The sequence below is a fragment of the Euleptes europaea genome, chromosome 2 (genome assembly GCF_029931775.1).
Source record: "Euleptes europaea isolate rEulEur1 chromosome 2, rEulEur1.hap1, whole genome shotgun sequence".
NCBI classification, from domain to species: Eukaryota; Metazoa; Chordata; class Lepidosauria; order Squamata; family Sphaerodactylidae; genus Euleptes; species Euleptes europaea.
This window is the reverse complement of record NC_079313.1, coordinates 15,146,083-15,160,937: the sequence shown is the minus strand read 5'-3', so window position 1 is coordinate 15,160,937 and position 14,855 is coordinate 15,146,083. Positions and strand designations below refer to the sequence as shown.

The window sequence follows — 14,855 nt, the reverse complement described above, 5'->3', positions numbered from 1 at the left end:
TGCTGTCAGCAAGGGTGGCTCCCCCAAAATGAGGTATTCTAGAGCAGTGGTCCCCAATCTTTTAAAGCCTTTTGTGGCTGCCACAAAATGCCTGCAGCAAAAGGGGGAGACAGCTTATCCTCAGTCCACAGGCGTGCTTGATAAAAAATCTCTGGGAAGTCCTTAATAATAATTAATGTTTATATAGCACCCTGTCAAGACAAAGAAATTCTGTCTCAGCGGTGGGATGGGTTCTTGGAATACCTAGAGGAGATTGGACAGAATTATCCGGCTCTGAATGTTATAATGGCTGGTAATTTCAATGCCAGAGTGGGTCAAAATGGACTAGATCTTGCCAGGAGCCTAGGTCTTACATTAGAAGAGCTATCGTTTAATTGCTTATTTATTTATCCTCAGTCACACGGTAAAGATCCTCGCGCTGCGGCGGCATCTGCTGCCAAAGCAACCATGAAAAAAAATCTGCACAGCCAATCAGAAGCCTTGCTGGGCAAAAGCCCTATCTGGCTCCATCCACTTTCTAAAAACACTTGGTGGGCGCCATGAGAGGTGTTGGCGGGTGCTGTGGTGCCTGTGGTCACCACGTTAGGGCCCCCTGTTCTAGAGTCTTTCCCAAGATTAGTGGTGTTCTCCTTTCTGTGCACCTGTCTCCCAGCCTAATCTGCTTCACAAACTACCCTTTTGATCACCGAATTAAGAAATCATTGTTATCTTCTGAGTCAGTCCGGAAGGGTGGCGGGGAATGTGAAAAAAAAAAAAAAGCTGCTTGTGTGGAAGGTGGGGTTCTCCCAGTACAGTGAGAGCGCACATTTTGATCGCTTTGGTCACCAGCTATTGACTGAAGGATCTTAGAATCACAAAATCATAGAGTTGGTAGGAACCACCAGGGTCATCTAGTCCAACCCCATGCACAATGCAGGAAATTCACAACTACCTCCCCCACACACACCCCAGTGACCCCTACTCCATGCCCAGAAGATGGCCAGGGTGCCCACCCTCTCATGATCTGCCTAAGGTCACAGAATCAGCATTGCTGATAGATGGCCATCTAACCTCTGCTTAAAAACCTCCAGGGAAGGAGAGTTTACCACCTCCTGAGGAAGCCTGTTCCACTGAGGAACAGCTCTACCTGTTAGAAAATTCTTCCTAATGTCTAGACGGAAATGCTTTTGATTTAATTTCAACCTGTTGGTTCTGGTCTGACCTTTTGGAGCAACAGAAAACAACGCAGCACCATCCTCTATATGACAGCCCTTCAAGTACTTGAAGATGGTTATCACATCCCCTCTCAGGGCAAAAACACATGGTCACTTTATCCTCCTTTAATCCCTGTTTTAGCCAGGATCGAACGCACATTGGGCGAAACTCATGTGTTCGATCCTGGCTGAATCCTGGTTGAAACAGGGATTAAAGGAGGATAAAGCAACCATTCGTTTTTGCCCTCAGTCTTCTCCTCTTCAAGCTAAACATACCCAGCTCCTTCAACCTTTCCTCATAGGACTTGGTCTCCAGACCCCTCACCATCTTTGTTGCCCTCCTCTGGACATGTTCCAGCTCGTCTACATCCTTCTTAAATTGCGGAGCCCAAAACTGAACACAATACTCTTCTGCGAATTCAATTAAGCACAGATGGGTACAGAGTGTTGTTGTCTTGTGATAACAATTTTTGCAAGGGCTAGAGGTATGTGCTGTTTCCCCCATTCAAATCTTCACTTCTCTTTCAGGTGAAAATATGTCACGACGCTGGTGCCACAAGTTGGAAGTTGTCGTCCTAAGCTTCGTCGGGTTCACTGGGTTCCTGTTCCTCCTCCAAAATGACAAGGACGGCCCTGTCCTGAAAGAGGCAATAGAAACTTCCAGCAGAATCCTGCCAATCATTACTGAACACCCCAAGCCCGTTGCCGAGTGCCGGGAGAATGCGTCAGTGGCCAATATTTCCGGGTTTGCTGACTTGCCCAACCACATAAAAAACTTCTTGCGGTATAAGCACTGCAAGGAATTCCCTTTGCTTTTGGATGTGCCGGAGAAGTGCGGCGGCCCCGACAAATCCTATGACGTCTTCTTGCTTCTCGCCATCAAGTCATCGCCAGGGAATTATGAAAGGCGTGAGATCATCCGCAAGACTTGGGGCCAGGAACGGACATATGCTGGCGTCCACATCCGGAGGCTGTTCTTATCCGGGCAGGTGTCGAATGCTCGCGAAGCTCGGAAGATTAACCAGCTCTTGAGGATTGAGACAGAAGAGAACGGAGACATCCTCCAGTGGGACTTCCACGACAGTTTCTTCAACCTGACGCTCAAGCAAGTCCTCTTCCATTCCTGGATGGAGGCCCGCTGCCCTGGTGTCCGTTTCGTCTTCAACGGGGACGACGATGTCTTTGCCAACACGGACAATATTATCCACTACTTGTTGGACGTCCCAGGCGCAGGGGACCAACACCTCTTCGTGGGACAGCTCATTACCAACGTGGGCCCCATCCGTGAGAAGTGGAGCAAGTACTACGTGCCGGAGCAGGTGACCACCTCCAAATCCTACCCCTCTTACTGCGGTGGCGGGGGTCTCCTCATGTCTGGCTACACTTCGCGCGCCATCTATAAGGAATCGTTGGGCATCGAACTCTTCCCTATTGACGACGTGTACCTGGGGATGTGTCTCCAGAAAGCGGGGCTGACTCCTGCTTCCCACACTGGCATCCGGACAGTGGGTGTGAGGGTACCTTCCTCCAAGTTGGAGTCCTTTGACCCCTGTTATTACAAAGAACTGCTCCTGGTCCATCGCTTTGTGCCCTATGAGATGCTGGTGATGTGGAGAGCCATCCACCAGCAAAACTTGATCTGTGGGAAGAGAGTGGAGGTCTATCACCGTCTCTGATTAACCTGGTGGTTGCATGGGGGAGGGTTTAAAATGGAGGGTGATAACGGACCATATATTTATTTTGATTGGGTTGCAGTTTGCAGCTAGTAATACCTAGTGTGACTCTGTTTGGTTCCCTCTCCCTGATGTCCAAAGGAAGGGTGAGAGCCATTTTAAGGAACCTGATATTAAAATATGACTCAAAGAAACTACACTGAAGGGTGGATGATGGTAGATGTGTTTTGAAATTGTGTTTTCCGAAGGCAAACTTAACCTGATGACTTGTGGGGCTTGAAGTTCTCCTCAAATTACAACTGACCTTCAGACCAAGGAGATCGATTCTCCTGGAGAAAATGGCAGCTTTGGAGGATGGGTTCTGTGGCGTCACATCCCTTCTGAGCTTTCTCCCCAGGCTCCCCCCCACCCCGAAATCTCCAGAAATTTCCCCACCAAGAGTTGGCAATGCTGGCCCCTCCTGGCATTTCAAGGGCTCGTGTAAGGTGAAGCCTCCAGGTCACAAACACACTGTGTGCAAAGTCTAAGTCAGGGATGTTGAACTCAATTGTTACGAGGGCCAGATATGACATCAATGTCACTTGGTCAGGCCGTGCCGTTCCTCACCAGACCAGATCGAGAATGGGGGGAGGGTGGCTGCCTCGGCTGGCTCGCGGGCCGGATAAGAGCTCTCAAGGGGCCGGATCCGGCCCTGGGCCTTATGTTTCACACCCCTGGTCTAAGTAATGTCTCAGGAATTGTAACTGACAGACACTACCTCTTAGAGCAGATGTACCCCCTTCTAAGCCCATTGACCTCCGTGGACGTAAAGGGGTGTAACTCTGTTTAGGATCGCACTGTTAAAGATTCAGGGGTAAGGTGATGGAGAGATGTAAAAATCGGTTTTGAAGTGAAGACGAGGAAGGAGATGGTGTGATTATTGGGCTTCACACTTTTGTTCAGGATGTATAAATTGTCTGCACTGATTCAATCGTTGATCTTGGTAGATACCCCAAATGACACACTGGGCCATAGGGTGGATGTGAGTCAATGAGAACTCTGGAAAACGTTTACGGGCCACGTTGGGACAAATCTCCAAGAGTTTGGAAACTGCTGTGGGGTGGAATGGCCTTCTAGGCCCTGGCCTTCTCTCATTCTCTCGTGCAAACAGCTGGTCTGGTCACTGTTTTTGGGTTTGCCCTACCAGCTGCACCCAAAGCTTACGAGCTTCAGAACAAAATGTATCTTGTTTTAAGATCCTGGAAAAACACACACATTAAATTCCTCCTGTCAGTAGCGGAATTGCACAATGCCTGCGTAATTGTTTTGATATTATATCACTACATTTAAGTTCCTGATCCTTTCTGCCCTTTCTCTGCGCCATGGTGCTTGTTCAGTTGGGTGCGTCCTTTCACATGCCTAGACGTTGGAGCAGTGCCTGTGTTTTGACCCCATGTTATGTGAAACCATGTACGTGGGCCCAAATGGAAACTGAGATGATCAGTGGGTGGCAGAACTAGGAAAATTGTTTAGGGCTTAACATACCAGAGGTGACATTTCAGGTAATGCAACATTTCCTCCAAAAGAAAAAAGAATCACCTTGTGGTACAAATGTAGATTCTTTCTTCCTCAGTCTTGGCAAGTGCCATTGGGTCTTACAGATGGATTTTTTTTTTTACCCATTAGGATCCCTTCTACCAAATCATTTTAACATTGGTCTCCCTTTCTGGGGGGAGACAAACTTTTTTTTGCAAAGAATGCAGTCCCCTTCTCCCCATCTTGGCCCACGGCTTTATGAAACATATGGCAAATGCAGGGTAGGTTGTTTGTTCAGTGTGGGGTTCAAGAGAAACCTGGCCCAATTTTGCTTGGTGCTCTCTTGTTTTAGGGAACCCCAAAGCATCTCTTTGAGATGCTTTATGGATGAGACCAGGATACTAGCTTAGCCTTGCTTGCGGAGGGTTATTTCTGGCAAAAAAAAAAAAAAAATGCAAGAGTCACAACCGGAAAAAACGAGAGGAAATCTTGCCTTGTGTGTGGGACTTCTATAGGGGTGTAGGCATTAGCCTGGAATTCATCCTCCCTCGATGGGGCAGGGCTTTGTGGAGAGATGGAAAGCCAGCGGAGTCCATGAGAACTGGACCATCTATCTTGCTCGCTAGCTGTCGACATCCTAAATCTAACAAGCAAGGTATTGGTCACAGGAAACAATCTAAAACGGGTCCCCAGCCTTTTAAAGCCTGTGGGCACCTTTGGAATTTGGACACAGGGTGGTGGGGGCAACCACAAAATGGTTGCCACAAGAGGCAGGACCAACCACAAAATGGCTGCCACAAGAGGCAGGACCAACCACAAAATGGCTGCCACAAGAGGCAGGACCAACCACAAAATGGCTGCAGCAGAAAGCAGAGCCAACAACAAAACAGCTGCTGCAGGAGGCAAAGGGAATTGCGATGTGTCAGGGTTTGAGGTTAGGCATCCCTTTAATAATACCTCTTCACCATTCCAAGCACACACTTTGTTTAACAGGATGCCTTTTAAAAGGAACATACTGTTTTAAAACATTTTCTTGCATAGATCCTTGTACTGTGGTGGCAGCTGCTGCCAAAACAATGTTTTTTAAAAAATCTGCTTAGCCTATTTATCTATTTTATTGCATTTTACCCCACCCTTCCCAGCCCACAGGCTACCAGATCTCCAACTGCCAGTCAGAAGGCCTGCCGGGCAAACACCCCATCTGGCCCTGCTCCCATTCTAGAAAAAGTTGGCAGGCGCCATTAAAGGTGTCGGCGGGCACTGTGGAGCCTATAGGTGCCAAGTTGGGGACTCCTGTCCTAAAACAGCGAGGTACCAATTCACAGGAGAAACAAAACAGGAGAAAAATAACCACAAGTAGGGCAGGGTCCAGACTAAATTTTCCATTGCAGGCTGCTGATCTCCACAAATTTTGCTCCTGGGGGGTAGGGGCCCCTGAGGAATGACCAGGGTGGGGGTGGGATCTGCTGGGGAAGAGGAAATTGGTGGAAGTTGTCAATTTAGACGGGATCCAACCCTTGATGTGGAAAATGGATTTTTTTTAAAAAAAAATCATCCCTCGTATTTTAAACTTCTAATCTTTATCAAAGGTACCAAAAATGTAAACGACTAAAACTGAAAAACATTTTCAACCAAGGCATGGAAGTAGCAACTGTAATAACATTTGTTGCTGTAAATTTGTCTGATTTTGTTTTATATATTTATTTATTTGATTTCTAGCCTGCCCTCAATCCCCAGCCGAAGCCGAACTCAGGGCGGGTTACAACAGTTTGTTACAATAAAACAGTTAAAATCTAACGTTTCTTAGTCGTATTATTCAAACAATAAAAACAATTTAATCCAATCTAAATACATGATTGGAGTACAAAATACAAAGATGGTGCTCAGTTAGGGTTGCAAGGTCCCTCTTTGCAACCGGCGGGAGATTTTGGGGGCGGAGCCTGAGGAGGGCGGGGTTTGGGGAGGGGAGGGACTTCAATGCCACAGAGTCCAATTGCCAAAGCTGCCATTTTTCTCCAGGTGATCTGATCTCTATTGGCTGGAGATCAGTTGAATTAGCAGATCTCCTGCTACGACCTGGCAGTTGGCAATCCGATACTCAGTCCACAGAGTGGTTGCTGGAGACTGCAACAACCTCAGAGCCCTCCCCATCAGGCTAATGGGGTGGGGGAATGGATGGATAGGGTTGCCAGCTGCCAGGTAGTAGCAGGAGATCTCCTGCTAATTCAACTGATCTCCAGCCGATAGAGATCAGATCACCTGGAGAAAAATGGCCGCTTTGGCAATTGAACTCTACGGCATTGAAGTCCCTCCCCTCCCCAAACCCCGCCCTCTTCAGGCTCTGCCCCCAAAATCTCCCGCCGGTTGAGAAGAGGGACCTGGCAACCCTATGGATGAACCGGGGGGAGGTAGGGAGGCCAACGCTGATGACAACTTGGGTTTCCAACCTCCAGGTACTAGCTGGAGAACTGCTATTACAACTGATCTCTAGCTGATAGAGATCAGTCCACCTGGAGAAAATGGCCGCTTTGGCAACTGGACTTTATGGCATTGAAGTCCCTTCCCTCCCCAAACCATGCCCTCCTCAGGCTCTGCCCCAAAAACCTCCCACTGGTAGCGAAGATGGACCTGGGAACCCTTCCTCTGAGCCCCTAGCTGGATCCTGCCCAAATAGGCCTTGTACCTAAGCAGGCCTTCGCACATGTCCTTCTGACCCCTGAATGCCAAGCAGTTTTTATTGCCTTGTGCCCCCTTTGGAATAGGGGTGGAGGATCCTGCAGTTCTTATGGAAATAGTTCTGAAACTGTACCAGCATGAGTGTGGTTTTTTTTTTTTTGGTGAGACAGAGAATAAAGCTGTATCAGAGTAGTGGGGTGTGGCTGGGTGTGACATTGTGGGGAATATGCACATGTGTGTGTGTGGGGGGGGTGAACACCATTGAGAATCAGTAAATTTAGAAACCAAGCAGAGTCTAATAATATGCTTTGATCCTCTTCTGTGCATTGTTGGCAGTGGTGGGGGGAGCAGTTTTAGCAGCTGCTGCGTCTCCTTCTAGCCCCGGGCTTTGCTGCGACTGTTTCTCAGGGTCTCAATTTGGGGGCTCAGCTCGCAGAATCGGGGCCGCTGGTTTGGCATGAAGGCCCAGCAGGACAGCATCAAATCATAGACCTTGGAGAGAGAAAGAGAGAGAGAGAGAGAGTTTGATGGCAATGACTGCACCGTCAAGGCACCATCTCAGATGGTTCTGCCTCGGGGCAGCAGAACTTGAAATTTCACTGATGCCTGAACTGTGGGCTATCTCCTGTGCTGCAGTCCTGCTAATCCTCCTTGCTTGGGTTGCTAGTTTTTGCTCTCCCCCCTAGCAGGGTTGCCAACCTCCACGTACTAGCTGGAGATCTCCTGCTGTTACAACTGACCTCCAGCCGATAGGGATCAGTTCCCCTGGAGAAAATGGAAGCTTTGGCAGTTGGACTCTGTGGCATTGAAGCCCCTCCCCTCCCCAAACCCCGCCCTCCTCAGGCTCCACCCCAAAAACCTCCAGGTATTTCCCAACCCGGAGCTGGCAACCCTACCCCTAGAGATGCCAACCTCCAGGTAGGACCTGGGAATTATAGATCATCTCCAGGCTACAGAGATCAGTTCCCCTGGAGAAAATGGATGCTTTGAAGGGTGCACTCTATCTATGGCCTTGTACCCTACTGAGGGCCTTCTCCTCCCCAGGCTCCATCTCCAAATCTCCAGGAATTTCCCCACCTGGATCTGGCATCCCTACCCCCGATCCCCTGCCAGTGGCCAGGGGGGACATGGTAACCCATCTCTCCCACCCACCCCACTCCTGTGCTTTTAGCAGAGGCCTGGAACCACATCGGTGGACAAGGGTCATCTCCAGTTTCAGCAAAGGCTCTTTAGATTTCTGCTTGCTGCTGTCAAAAGCACAAACGCTAACCAGAGGGGTTGTTTTCTGGTCAGTTGGAAACCTAATTTGTTGCTGTGCTGCACTGTCCCTCAGTGGCCCATAGCTTCTCTACAAGAACAGCTGCTACTCTCTGCCTCCGGACATTACGGCCTGCCGAACTGTATAGGCAACAACACCCCTTGTGTCCTGTGGGTCAACATGTCCCCTCTTTTGGTGATCTTTTGGAAAGGGGAGCCACTTGACCGGGAGGGGGGAATAGGTAGGGTTGCCAACTGCCAGGTAGTGTAGTATGAAAGACTCACTCAAAACTGTACAATTAAGCTGTAATAACAAACAATAGTCGGCTCTGCAAACAACGATAATAGTGTATTACAACACCAAACAGTCAAAATGACAATATAACAAGCACAATTCAAAGGAATAACACTGACAAATGTGTACACAATGAAAAAAAATGACGACGAGAGCAAGCAACAAAGACCACAAAACAAGCACAGGTGGTGCAAGCAAGCAGACAAAACAGCAAATAATCACAATATTATCATAATGTTCTTGATAAAGGAACAACGTCCAATGAAGTTGGGTTGGCTTGCTGCTGGACGCTTGCGCAGTCAGGCAATCGGAGGAAACGCCTTTCCGGATATACAACAGCGCTTTCGCTACAAAAAGTGGCTTCTTCAGCCTTCAAGTATGCAATACAGTTTACAATTTCAAATTTCCCGCTCCCAAATCGGGCTGCTATTTCATTGATAGGCAACAACACCCCTTGTGTCCTGTGGGTCAACATGTCCCCTTTTTTGGTGATCTTTTGGAAAGGGGAGCCACTTGACCGGGAGGGGGGAATAGGTAGGGTTGCCAACTGCCAAGTAGTAGCAGGAGATCTCCTGCTAATACAACTGATCTCCAGTCGATAGAGATCAGATCACCTGGAGAAAAATGGCCGCTTTGGCAATTGAACTCTATGGCATTGAAGTCCCTCCCCTCCCCAAACCCTTCCCTCCCCAGGCTCTGCCCCCAAAATCTCCCGCCGGTGGCAAAGAGGGACCTGGCAACCCTAGGAATAGGGTTGCCAAGTGCCAGTTGGTAGCGGCCAAACCCCCGCCAATCCACCTGGCTATCCGGCGACCAGCTGAGGGTTGGCAGGCAATGTGAGCCTGCGCACCTGCCTGCAGCGGTACATCACTTCCGGTTTACAACCGGAAGTGACATAATTGTGTGGGGGCAGCCATGTGCGATCCCACCTCACCTTTACCCTAAAAACCTCCCACCGAAGGATAGGAGGGACACCTGGTAAGCCTAGGGGGGAATCAATGTCCACATGACCCCTTTTGGGGTATCCACCCTCCCAGGCATCAAACTCCCCCTGCCCCCCCCCAAAGAAAAGGAGCTTCTTTAATCCCCAGTGCCTGCTGATCTGCCAGAGACGCATAAAACTCTTATTATAGTGCAATCCTAAACAGAGTTGCACCCTGTGATGCATGCATGTGTATCACCCAGGGGAGGGGATGCTACTTTCCGTCCTTAAATTTTGCCCTAAAACTTCACAGTTATGCTGCATTTCAGGACTGCTGATTCACCTCTGTGGGGCAGCCGGCTGGGGCAGGAAGCCTCCTGTTCCCTTTCAGGAGTTCCAGAAGCTGACAGACAATCTGGAGGGGCTTGCTGTGTCCCATCATGTGGAGAAATTCCTAGGAGAGAAAGGATGAGGTAGAAAGTAGCAGAAACTACTACTACTTAATGTTCAGCATGCAGGTGCATACACGGCCTTTTATGCAGGGATGTTTCCCCACAGTCACCCCTGCTGACTACCTCGGGGCTTCCTTTTGAGTATGCATGCCTTTCCCGCCCGTCAGAGGTCACCTCGCTCTGCGTTTTGCCTGCATTTTCCGGATTCTGGCTAAAACAGCATCCAGAAAATGCAGGCAAAATGCGCAGGGAGAGTGAGCCAACCTATGACAGGCGGGAAAGGCACGTGCAATCAAAAGGAAGCCCTGAAACAGTCGATGGGGGTGACTGCAGGGAAACGTCCCTGCATAAAAGGCCCACATATCATTGGGTATGTGACAACAGTAGAGGGCAGTGGACTCTCCACGCCCCCTTCCCCCCTGGTTCTAAGGGTCCAATCTGTGCTAATTCTGCCCTTGCTGAATTTTAATGTGTCTGGGGGAACTTCTAAAATTAATTCTGGAGTCAGAGGATGCATACTGTGTAGCAGTTTTGAAATGTCTTCATTTGCATTCCCCTTTGTGTTACCGATACACATTTATAACACACTGCAATAAAGCAATCTTGGTATCAGGCACAAGGTGGTATAAAGAGTCTTTTTTGTGTGGTAGTTTCGATGTAAAGGGACACAAAAGTGTATGTTAATCAATATCAATATCAAAACCTTTATTGGCATAAAATAAATAAATAAATAAATACATATTAGGATAAAAGGAGGTTTTAAAACTTGAGTAAGACTCTTCCTTAGAATCATACACATGGTTTAGAGTAGTTTAAAAATAAGTCCCAGGAAGTTGGCAACTCCTGCAGTAACCTGAGAGTGACTATCACTTAGGAGAAATCTGACTAGCTCCTTATCGGTGCCGCCAAGGCAATCTTTCAGGAGGGGTTCGATGATCTGATCTAGAAAGGGTGAGCTGTGCTCACAATGTAGCAAAACGTGGGCCACTGTTTCGGCTTGGCCGATGGCACAAGAGCATAGCCTTTTAACATAGGGTACCTTAGCATATCTGCCCCTGGTCCAGGCCATGGGAAGGATATTTAAGCGGGCTTGCATAAAAAGGCATCTGAGGGAAGGGGAGGTCAGAGGGTAGAAGTAACCGGGTAGGGAGCTCGGAGTCATATGAATACCATAGAGTAGTGGTGAGCAGGAACTTGTGGCTCTAGCAAGAAGGGTTTGTTCCCCAATGTCTGTGATCCTTCGTTTTAAGATTCTATAGGCTTGCGCCTCGTTTAAGGGGAGTAACGCCTCAAAGGAAATCCCTATGGATTTAATTTTTTCAATGATGGGCCTGCTCCAAAGAGAGACAGAGCGGTCGGAAAGCATATGCCACGTCAGACTCGATGGGGTGGCTCTATAGTGGAGCCTCAACCAGAATTTAAAAATTAGCAGCGAGACCCTGGTTTCTAAAAGAACTAGTCCTGTCTCTAAACAAAGAACGGAGTACGGGACACAATTGGGAATTCCTAGTAATCGACGTAAAAAGGAAGACTGGGCTGATTCTAGCTTCTGGTTGACGGTAGCCCCCCAAATGGGGGTTCCATAGAGTAGCTGAGGGAGCAGCTTCGCTTTATAGATTTTGAGAGCAGCAGGCACGTGTTGGCCACCCCTGGAGTAGAAAAAGTTTGCGACAGCATCAGACCAAAGTCTCATGGCATTGATTGCTAAGCTGGCCTGGTTATTCCAATTCAAGTTGCTCTGAAAGTGAACACCTAGGTATGTTAGTCAAGCCTTGTGATAACGATATCCTCAAGATTGTTTTATTAAAGTGTTTTCACTGTGCGTCAGCAGATGGATAACATGTGGGGATTATTTGCCAGGATGTGTGCCACAGAGCTCTTTATAAAATATGGAAATGGACCACTAGTGTTTCTCCTGCATTGATTCCACCTCAGAAAGCAGAGAACATAATTTGGAACTCCAGAATCTGGGAATGAATACAGAGGAGGAGAATTCAGGACCATCCCTAGATAGCGGCCTAGATAGGTGGGAAACCACCTTGAAAATCTTCTGTTGGCCAGATTTCACGGAATGAGTCAACCAGTTTTGTTGCTAACACACATGAAGGAGAGGGCTTGACTTGATGCCAAATGTACACAGTTGGCCAAATCAGCATCTGGGAGTGGGCAAATGCAGGTTCTGCATGTACTGCAGGGGTTATGAGCCTCCAGAGCTGATAAAGAAGATTGCTCGAATCAGCAGTTGATGTCTCGTGAGACTGACCTTTCCCGGCCCTTACCTCTGAAATCTTGCTGCCGTAGGTGAAAAGTTCATACAGGACAATGCCGAAACTCCACACATCTGATTCTTGGGAGAAGATGTTGTCCGCTAAAGATTCTGGCGCATACCTGCCATGGGGGGAAATGCCATAGGATTGCCGACCTCCAGGTACTAGCTGGAGATCTCTCGCTATTGCTACTGATGTCCAGCTGATAGAGATCAGTTCACCTGGAGAAAATGGCTGCTTTGGTAATTGGACTGTATGGCACTGAAGTCCTCGCCTTCCTCAGGCTCTGCCTAAAACCTCCCACTGGTGGCAAAGAGGGACCTGGCAACCCTAAAAAGCCACCATGAAAATAGTGTATGTGAATTAAGTTGTTTTGATTCCTAGGTCACATTCCTTGCCCTGTCTTCCACCATCCCATCCCTCGTATCTGCCAAGATTCCACCTATTACCTATTGAGAGTTTTGGGACTTCCTTTATACTGGTTGCCTGGATCCCTTCATAAATCAAGGTTGAATGTCTTTGTATAATTGTTTTATCTTTTAGATCATGGGTGTCCCTCCTACCAGAAAATGGGACTTTGTCCAGGCTCTCGGACCACATAATACTCCTTCCCGTGCGGGAGAATTTTGGCCAGGCCAAAGTCCCCGATCTTGACGCGGTTTTCGTTTTCCACCAAGATGTTCCTGGCAGCCAGGTCCCTGTGGATGTAGCGCTGAGACCCCAGGTACTCCATACCCTGTGATAAAATTGGGGTGGGGTGGGGTGGGGAAGAGTCAAAGCAGCCATCTTGTTATTCAGAATCGGAGGATAAGTATTGGAGCCCATCCCTATTTTTGTGCCCCCAGTATCTGGATTTTGACGGTACCCTGTCTTCAAACATGAAGAAGAGTTGGTTTTTATATGCAGATTTTCTCTACCTTTTAAGGAGAATCATAGAATAATAGAGTTGGAAGGGACCACCAGGCTCATCTAGTCCAACCCCCTGTACAATGCAGGAAATTAACAACTACATGCAGGATCCCACAATCAAAGCACTCCCAACAGATGGCCATCTAGCCTCTGCTTAAAGACCTCCAAAGATGGGGACTACACCACCCTCCGAGGCAGCGCATTCCACCATCACACAGCCCTCACCGTCACAAAGTTCTTCCTAATGTTTAGGTGGAATCACTTTTCTATTAGTTTAAATAATCAAGGCAGCTTACAATCTCCTTCCCTTCCTCTCCCCACAACAGACACCTTGTGAGGTAGGTGGGGCTGAGAGAGTTCAGAGAGAACAGTGACGAGTCCAAGGTCACCCAGCAGGCTTCATGTGGAGGAGTGGGGAATGCAACCTGGTTCTCCAGATTAGAGTTCACCGCTCGTGTGGAGGAGTGGGGAATCAAACCCGGTTCTCCAGATTAGAGTCTGCCGCTCTTAACCACTACACCATGCTGGCTGAAGGGTCCTTTTTGCTGTTATGGCTAACAGCTTCTGATGAACTTCTCTTCCCATAAGCATAGCCCTGCTGGATCAGAACAAAGCTTCATCTGGCCCAACATCCTTTTCCTCATAGCGGTCAGCCAAACATTTTTCTATGCGGTGTGTGATGCCTAAAGGCCTCCCTTCTGTATTCAAAGGTAGACTTCTTCTGTATACAGAGGTTTCATTTAGTTATTATGAATAATAGCTCATGATAGGCCTCCCCGCTTCCATAACTGTACGTATACCCCTTTTAAAACAGTATGTGGCCAGACATCTAAACCTCTCAGTCATCTCTGTGTTGTGGATTTTGGCAGGAAGATTCTGGCTGGCTTCTGACAAGAGAGTTTCCTTATTCCCTAGCTCGATTCAAGTCCAGTAGTACCTTAGAGACCAACAAGATTTTCGGGGGATGAGCCTTCACCAGTCACAACTCCCTTCTTCAGATGCTCTGACTCGTTTGCTAAGCCAAATCCTTATATCAGAAGTCCCGAGGGGGAGGGAGGCTGGTAACGATGACAACCTGTTGCCCTCAGTTGTAGGCCTGGTGGAATAGCTCTGTTTTACAGGCTCTGCGGAACCTCTGAAGGTCCAGCGGGGCCCTGATGTCACCCAGAAGACCATTCCATCAGGCTGGGGCCAAGGTTGAAGACAACCACACACTTTTAGAGAATGAACCAATACTTTTCTCCGCGCATTGTTGTTGGGTGGTGTGACTTTCACTCCTCCCAATTTTCTTTTTCTTCATTTTTAGTTAAGTTTTTTATTATCTTTGCTAGTGTTTAGTGTTAAAGATATATAGGTCAAGGTGTGCTTATAAACTTGGTCTATAGTTAGTGTAGTTTATATTTTTATGTGTTTATTTCTTCTGGGTTTGTTAACCAGCAACTAGTGCTTCAGTTCCCATATTTACCAAGATAGTTCTGTTTTCTAGTGTAACGTTTTTTATATTTTGCTTATTCAGTTGAGTTTCTTGGAAGTGGCAGACCTGGCTTATTTCTCATTTACTGAATTTCTAGTGGTAGAATTCTTTGTAGACAGTTCAACATAAGTATTCATGTAGGTCATGTCGAGGGTAATGCCTTTACTCGGTTGACCCGAGTCTTTCTTCCTCATGTCATCTTCGGTCCTCCCCAGTATCTAT

General features: G+C 47.9%; 2 protein-coding genes across 2 annotated transcripts in view; one reads left to right on the top strand and one right to left on the bottom strand.

Moving 5' to 3' along the window:
* Positions 1-1,729: 1,729 nt before the first annotated feature.
* On the top strand, positions 1,730-2,869 carry B3GNT3 (UDP-GlcNAc:betaGal beta-1,3-N-acetylglucosaminyltransferase 3). The gene has a single exon (XM_056845423.1). The coding sequence runs from the start codon at positions 1,730-1,732 to the stop codon at positions 2,867-2,869; it is 1,140 nt and encodes a 379-aa protein (XP_056701401.1).
* Positions 2,870-7,432: 4,563 nt separating this feature from the next.
* Positions 7,433-14,855, bottom strand: part of JAK3 (Janus kinase 3) — a 50,143-nt gene continuing 42,720 nt past the window's right edge. Inside the window, exons 20-23 of the mRNA XM_056844676.1 lie at positions 12,814-12,986; positions 12,263-12,371; positions 9,875-9,985; positions 7,433-7,549 (exon numbers count right to left, since the gene is read on the bottom strand). Coding sequence (XP_056700654.1) covers positions 7,433-7,549; positions 9,875-9,985; positions 12,263-12,371; positions 12,814-12,986 — 510 coding nt within the window. The remainder of the gene's footprint in view (positions 7,550-9,874; positions 9,986-12,262; positions 12,372-12,813; positions 12,987-14,855) is intronic.

Bases quoted from the DNA above. Each gene is read 5' to 3' on its own strand.
- B3GNT3 (XM_056845423.1), top strand. From the start codon at position 1,730: ATGTCACGACGCTGGTGCCACAAGTTGGAAGTTGTCGTCCTAAGCTTC.